At 34.2% G+C, this 7,907-nt stretch overlaps 1 protein-coding gene across 1 annotated transcript; it reads left to right on the top strand.

Annotated features, from left to right (window-relative positions):
- Positions 1–356: 356 nt before the first annotated feature.
- On the top strand, positions 357–3,924 carry LOC108755932 (isocitrate dehydrogenase [NADP] cytoplasmic). Its single transcript, XM_018499375.1, has 2 exons — positions 357–1,260; positions 2,190–3,924. The coding sequence occupies exons 1-2, from the start codon at positions 1,027–1,029 to the stop codon at positions 3,399–3,401; spliced, it is 1,446 nt and encodes a 481-aa protein (XP_018354877.1). The 5' UTR covers positions 357–1,026; the 3' UTR covers positions 3,402–3,924.
- Positions 3,925–7,907: the final 3,983 nt, after the last annotated feature.

Below are 7,907 nucleotides of genomic sequence, written 5' to 3'. Positions count from 1 at the left end.
TATTATAAAATGGAAATAAATATATATATTATCTCATACTTTTTTAATGCAAACATTTTTTTTGAAATTTCAAACAATGCGAACAGACCTATTTGGAGTAAATTTATGTCCAATAGGAGGATCAGAAGGAGACCTAGATACAAAAGTGTCGCCAACTGAAACCTGAATAGTGACATTTTTCCGATGAATTCACGCAATGGCTGCGAACTCAACAGTTGAGTGAGCGCTCGCTGTTATTGGTGTATTCTTTCGTGATCATTCAATCAGCATTTTAGATCTAGGAAGAATACATCACAGTAACTCAACTGTTGAATCCGCTGAACGCAGCCAATATGGCGACTCTTGCTAAAAACGTTAGACGTTAGACGCGCCGTGAGAGAAAGCATGATCCATGTGTTTACGTTGCCCTTTATTTTCATTTACAGCCAATTGTAGCAGCAGTGCTCGAAATATCTCGAAACAGCGCTGATAAGGTGCGACTCCGACTCTCGGTGAAGTCTGATCTCGAAAGATCTCAAAGTCGAGAGAATCTCAATAGATGCTGATAGACACGCAAAACTACAAGTACTACGTCACGTACAATGTATCTCGTACATACATTCCATAAAAATACGAATTCATATGATAACAAGCAACGCAATAAAACGCATATGCCTCTCCCCTACGCCGATCAGTTACGTCAGTTACGTCGCATTCATTCTTGGCATAAGAAAGGAAGAGGAAGGGAAAGATAAAGAAATAGAGATGCATTAAATTACAATTCAGCAAGAATTTCTGAAATCTGGGGTACTCTAAGACCCGAACATGACTTCGCGTGATAACGGCTCTTATCATTGCAGTGATTTCAGATCAATCTTAGGCTAAACGTTCTACGTCGTGTTAACAATTGATTTAAAAAAAAAAGAGTCAAGTGCGTCGTGAAGTAGGGAAAAAAGAAAAAAGTAGAGAAATAATATAAGGAGGAGGGAATATTAAAAAGTACACATATATAGGTAGAGAGGTGGGTGACACGCGTTATTCGCTGCCATGCTTGCGCCCCACCGTGTCTTCCAGCCGTACGCGCATTTTATAAAGACTGTACGCTCATTGCAGTCTGCCACTTACTACGGTGTCACATCATCATCATCATTGTCATCGTCCCCGTTTGCTGTGCGAGAATCCGATTATCACCGTCGTTACCTGCTGCAAAATCCGTCGTCGACGAAACAACTCGTGAAGAGCATTCTTGGCAACTCGTTCGCGACAATGGCAAAAATAAAGGTAAATGTGAATCAATTGTCCGCTTCAAAATGACTGTCTCGTCGGGAGGTCAATCGCGTTAACTGTTTCTCTAGATCGGAAATGCGAAAAATGAAAATTTTTCCTATGTTTACATATATAATGATTGATTTTCACTTTTTCCGTTTCTGTTCTGGAGAAGGAGTTACGTAATTGATATCCTGGGGCGAGGTTCATAAAGTGGGAGGAGGGATTTAAAACCGGATATAATAACCTTGATTTTCGTTGCTGAAAGAAAGGGGCGTGTGAAAGTGGACTTTGTACCGATCGTCTGACTTTTTACTTTATTAATATGGAAATCATGAATATTATCTATAATAATCATATACCCATAGTAATTAAAAATATGAGAATACTCCCAGTAAACAATTTCATGCATGAATATATATAAATATATATAAACATACATAAATATTCATAAACATGTATAATCGTGTATATTACAAATAATTAAAGGAACAATTTTCGCCTTGTTCGTTTCAGAAAAAAACAGTTTGGAAAAATGAAAAAAAAAAATTGCTCATAATTTTATATATAATTATATATATAATTTTTTTTCTAAAACAAACAGTATGAAAATTATCCTTTTAATTATTTTTAATGTTTTTACATTACTCTTATTATTTCTATTACACTAAAAAGTAATTTTACAAAAGAAAGATGCATGAATATGTATGAACATATTTAATGTATGATTATGTTTATGAATATTTTTGTATGTTTATGGGAGCTGTACTTAAGAAATATATGCGTAGACTATAGTATTTCAAAAAGACATTTTTAATTAATATTAATTTACAAAGTGGAATTTATGTATAAAAAAAGGTTTGCCTAGAAGAACAAAACTCTGTTAAATATTCTTGTTTTTTTTTTATTTTTAAGTAATCTTAGAAATATTTTGCAACTTTTAGGCAGGTCCAGTCGTTGACATTCTTGGCGATGAAATGACACGTATTATATGGGATTCGATTAAGGAGAAACTCATTTTGCCCTACTTAGACATCGAATTGCACACATTCGATTTGGGCATCGAGAATCGTGATGCTACAGACGATAAGGTGACAGTAGAATGCGCTGAAGCAATCAAACGTTACAATGTCGGTATCAAATGCGCCACTATCACGCCCGATGAAAAACGAGTAGAAGAATTCAAGCTGAAACAGATGTGGAAAAGTCCAAACGGCACTATCAGGAACATCCTGGGCGGCACGGTATTCCGCGAGGCGATCATTTGCAAGAACATACCGCGTCTGGTGGTGGGCTGGAAGGAACCAATCATTATCGGCAGACACGCACATGCTGATCAGTATAAAGCAACGGATTTCGTGGTACCAGGTCCGGGTAAACTAGAAATCACATGGACTGGCAATTCCGGCGAGAAGATCCAGCACATCGTCCACAATTTTCAAAGTCCTGGTATTGCCCAGGCTCAATATAATACCGACGAGAGCATTTGCGCTTTTGCCCACAGCTCATTCCAGTACGCGCTATCGCGCAACTATCCACTGTACCTATCCACGAAGAACACGATCCTCAAGAAATATGATGGTCGCTTCAAAGACATATTCCAGGAGATCTACGATAAGGAATACAAAGAGCAATTTGAGGCGAAGAAGATATGGTACGAACACCGGTTGATCGATGATATGGTGGCCTACGCCATGAAATCCGACGGTGGCTTTGTATGGTCGTGTAAGAACTACGACGGTGATGTACAGTCGGATTCAGTGGCACAGGGTTATGGTTCCTTGGGCATGATGACGTCGGTTCTCATATGTCCGGATGGTCGCACGATTGAAGCCGAAGCCGCCCACGGTACCGTCACCCGTCACTACCGTCAGCACCAGCAGGGCAAGGAGACATCCACCAATCCAATCGCCTCTATTTTTGCATGGACTCGCGGTCTACTACATCGCGCTAAACTCGATGACAATCCGTCTTTGCAACACTTTGCCGAAACGTTAGAGAAGGTTTGCATTGACACCATCGAATCTGGTTACTTTACCAAGGACCTCGCTATATGCATCAAGGGTATGAGCAATGTCACTAGGGCCGATTATCTCGAAACATTCGAATTTATGAACAAACTTGCTGATAATTTGAAGAAACAACTCAACGCATGACTCGTTGGTGACAGAGAATGTAGCCTGCGAGCCAAGTATTAAGTCATTACATTGTAATAAAAGGAAAGAAATGTTTACGTGGTTACGGGAAAAAATTAAATTTCAATGAGCATATATTATATACATGATATATATGATTACATGCGTGTAAAATGGTCGTTACAGTTATGTTAAATCCTCTTCTGTTTCACGCCATCGTACGATATTACGCTTGATTTATCTTGAAGGCATTAATCAGACTATTCATTTTGTAAAATGTCATAAACTGATTGCCTCATATTTTTCTTGATGACTATGTAATAGATATAAAAGAAAAGATAATGTTGATGTTGGCTAATGATTAGACCAATTATTCAACTCAGCAAAATAATCGATGCTCTAAAGCCTAAATTATTCTTTATCGTAATGGCTATTTCAATTTATTTAATTGAGCAACAGTTTTCTAAGAAAAACGAAAGATATTTATAAACATTGTACAGATTTTTTAATAAATTTTTTAACCATACAAATTAACATTAAGTTACATAAACTAACATGTAACACACAAATTACATAAGCTAACATTAAGACATCTTATGAATCATTCTATACTAGCGTAACTCTATCAGTAAAATTAAATCCTTAGAAAATTAAAAAGTACAAACTTTTAGCGTCGAAACTTCTCTTTTTAAATCGTTATATTTTCTTAACATTACGCGATCCAATTATATTTCTATGGTACATCATGCATATAGATACTATATCCGGTATCAATAATGTAGTATCAGCAATATAACATTATGTTAGAATTAAAAACAAAATTGCATCGCATGATCTATCGCGTGGCGAACAACAACTAATCAGTAAAGTTTCCTATCAGTTATCAACTATCGTGATTACTTAATTTCATCTGAATGGTGTGAACAAATGTTATGCTAACTTAAGATAGGAACCTTCATTTTGCTGCAATCCAAGCAAAAACGATGGAAAATATAATTATCTCCGACGTTAAATAATTTATGAATTTACATATACATCTACTTTAGTCAACGTTATCAGCAAGATATGTGGGAAAGAAGCGATAACGAGACTAACTGTTTCTTATGCAAATCGATATATCGATCTACTCAAATTTGTCAAAATAAAAGAGTCTTGAACGAACATTGATTAAGAATGACTCCGACCAAATTCCAACTTGTTAATTGATACTATATCATTTTATTAACATGAACAGAATTATTAGTTTCTTATCGTTCAGCATGCATTTATTTGTTTCTTGTCACTTGGAAATAAAAAATTAGAGACGAATTATTTATATAATTGGGACTTTTTTAAATAGATTTTTTAAAGCAAGCGATTTCGCCGGTTAAGTTAATCGCAGTTTAGTCGAGATTGTTCTAAAAAGTTTTTAATAGTTATAATAAATAAGAAAAATAAGAAAAAGTAGAAATTCATTTTTTTAGACTAAAAAATGCACACAGATCGTAATTATTATTCGTATTTTTTTATAATTTCTATAACTTTTACAGATGAATTATAATCTACTTCATTGATTTTATTACTTTATTCTGATAGGAATAAACTTCCTATATTTAAGGAGTGGATGTAAATATTTCGAATTTTTCTATTTTTATCGGCAAAGGTCAAATCAGCTAAATATGTGGAGATATAGAAAACATGAATATTTCAACAGTGACTTGTTATTTTTCATGATATTCTACCAATATAAAAACTCACAAGATCTCTAAAGATCTTAATTGATTATAGTCTAAATGAATCACGGAAAATTCGTCAACCTCTCAAGATCTTTTATAAATTCTTCATTATATGAGAATTTAAATTCCTATCTTACATATAATAATCGCGAGTCACGACTTAAGCCCGTGTCACATTGGTCGAATTTTAATCTCTAATTCAAAATCTTTAATGTATAATAATATAATATAAGATTTATAGGTGCGTTTTATTTGGCGCTCACAACGCTCGCAAGCTTTTGTTCTTATTTAATATTTGATAAACAAAAATAAAATGATTCCATAAACTGTGAGTGTCAAGTGGAACGCATCCCAATGATCCAATGTCCAATGTTGTGTCACGCCACCGATGAGATACTATTAAAGATCGACGTCCTTACGGGAATTGGCGTCTTTGTGAATATTGAAGTAATTAAAAACTGAAAATATTGTATTAATTTTATGATTCATTAGTTTAGTGGACGTATTTATGCATTTAGAACTTAATAATACTCGATTTTTCTTTAAAATTGTGATTTCAATTATCATCAAAGTTTGATTATCAACAGAGATGATAACTGCAGAAAAAAAATTGTAATTTTTCTGCAATATATAGAATATTATAGCTTTACAAGTATGCATATTTATTTATGGAATATTTATATAATAAAAAATCGTAAATTTAATAATGCATAAACCAAATACTTATGTTAATAATAGCAAATTTATATCAATTGTCGATAATGTCAGCGTTTTTCAGTTACCTTCGGGCCCTTGGGGGCCCTTTTTATACCGCCGAAAATTTGCTCAGTTTTTAATAGTAATCTCGTCGGTGGTCATGCCTAATCAATAGATAATAATATATATCAATAGATGATAATGAATTTAAAGCGAATTAGTTAAACGTGCGTCGATCATCAACGAGTCACTTTATTAACATTGTGACACGTTTCGCTTTTACCTACCGAATTTATCGCCATGTGAAACCCGAGATAAGATTTCTCTGATTTAGAAAAAGGATTATGCGGAAAGAATATACATGTACAGCAAATAATACAGACGGATAAAATAGAATGGAATTTGATTCAAGATATTTATAAAATATTAATCATCAGCTGCTTGTTACTTTCGATTTCCGTCATTGACAAAACTATCTTTGCCATGCGCTTTACGCACCGAATTATTACGTAATTTGCCCACATTTATCTCTGCGATCGAATCTCTTCGCTCGCATAAATGCAAGACAAATATTTGTTCTATTATAGATTGAATTTGTTCGAATTAACGACTCGTCAATGTTAGTTTGATTGTGCATTCAGTTCTCGGGACTAAACATTCGTACATTAACCCGATCACCTTCGTTGACTCTCAGTGAAGAGTTAAAAGTATGCTGACAGTTTGTCAGCAAATTCAAACGTATCGTAGTATCAACTATGTCTGCATTAAGTTTATATCATGTTCAACATAATCCGCTGATACAATCTGATAGCAGATTACTAACAAAATAGAGCAAAAGATGTTATTTTATAACTATTTCTCTCTCTCAATAAAATATGGCATCCCTGAATTTTTAGTATATATAGCTGAATTTTTTTCTTGTAATCGACACACAGAAGAAGATGTCATCATATTCTATTCTTCCAGGAAACTACAATGGAAACAAGCTGAATTTATCCTGTAATCAGCAGAATGTGATCATATTCTATTCTCCCAGGAAACTGCAATGGAAACAAGCTGACGTTATTAATTGTCATTAGTTTGTTTCCTGTCAACTTAATTGTTTCAAATTGTTTCTATTATATGTATATATTGGCTTTCGTCGATTATAACAGATTCGACAAATTTCGAAAAATTGTTTTCAATACATTTTATTGATATATCTGGAGATATATATAAGTTACTAAAGTTAAATGTTGAATATTATTAATATTTATTATGTCAACGATCAAACAATTAATTAACAAATGTCTGCATTCTTGATAGATCCTCGGACTCATCCCAAGCAGAACAAGTCACGATAACGTCAAAATAACATTAAAATAAATCGGAAATGATTGAAAAATAACTTTTAATGATTGTTTTGGAATCATTTTGACATTATAATGACATTATAATGACCTTGTGGTTCTGCTTGGGATGTGACAGTAATGAAAATTGACTCAGGATTGGCCCGCTCGAACTCTGATAAAGTTCCTTTTCATCACTGCATATTATACATTCTTTCCAGCGTATTCTTTTCAATGGCGTCGGGACTAAACATGTGCACGCGCGTCTCTCTCAGTTCTCAGCAGGTAAGAGGCACGCGTTTGCGTAACCTATTGCACACACGCACACATGTTAAATGTTGTTATCGCGACCATTGCGCGATGCCGCGCTCCAAAAGGTCGCCTCTTCCGACACAACATTCGTCCGGTGATGTCACGTATGCTCGTCAAATCATGATGTTGAAAAGAGAAAAAAGATACATATTTTTGAATGGAAAACTCTCGTCGTAATTTACGTAAGCTTTGAAGCGAAGATAAATCTCTCTCCCCCCCCCCCTTCTTCGTCTTCTGTAGAGGGTAAGAGTACTCCTGCGTTGCTCTTTTGCTCACGCAAAAAAAAAACATTCTATTGTATATAATTACTTTACGCGATAATTATTTCACGCTTTATTAAATTATGCTGTAATATCAACATATGTGTATTTTGTATTTTGTCCCTCTTATCAAGAGACATTAAATAAATCATTCGTATATGGAACACTCGACATGAATTTTGATTAAAAAAATAATTTCAATTAAATGATATGTAT

The sequence above is a fragment of the Trachymyrmex septentrionalis genome, unplaced genomic scaffold, assembly GCF_001594115.1.
Source record: "Trachymyrmex septentrionalis isolate Tsep2-gDNA-1 unplaced genomic scaffold, Tsep1.0 scaffold9, whole genome shotgun sequence".
Classification (NCBI taxonomy): domain Eukaryota; kingdom Metazoa; phylum Arthropoda; class Insecta; order Hymenoptera; family Formicidae; genus Trachymyrmex; species Trachymyrmex septentrionalis.
The sequence above is the reverse complement of the archived record's forward strand: the minus strand, read 5'-3'. Positions and strand labels throughout refer to the sequence as shown.

Bases quoted from the DNA above. Each gene is read 5' to 3' on its own strand.
- LOC108755932 (XM_018499375.1), top strand. From the start codon at position 1,027: ATGCTTGCGCCCCACCGTGTCTTCCAGCCGTACGCGCATTTTATAAAG. The intron at 1,261-2,189 runs GTAAATGTGAAT...TGCAACTTTTAG, and splicing joins CGACAATGGCAAAAATAAAG to GCAGGTCCAGTCGTTGACAT.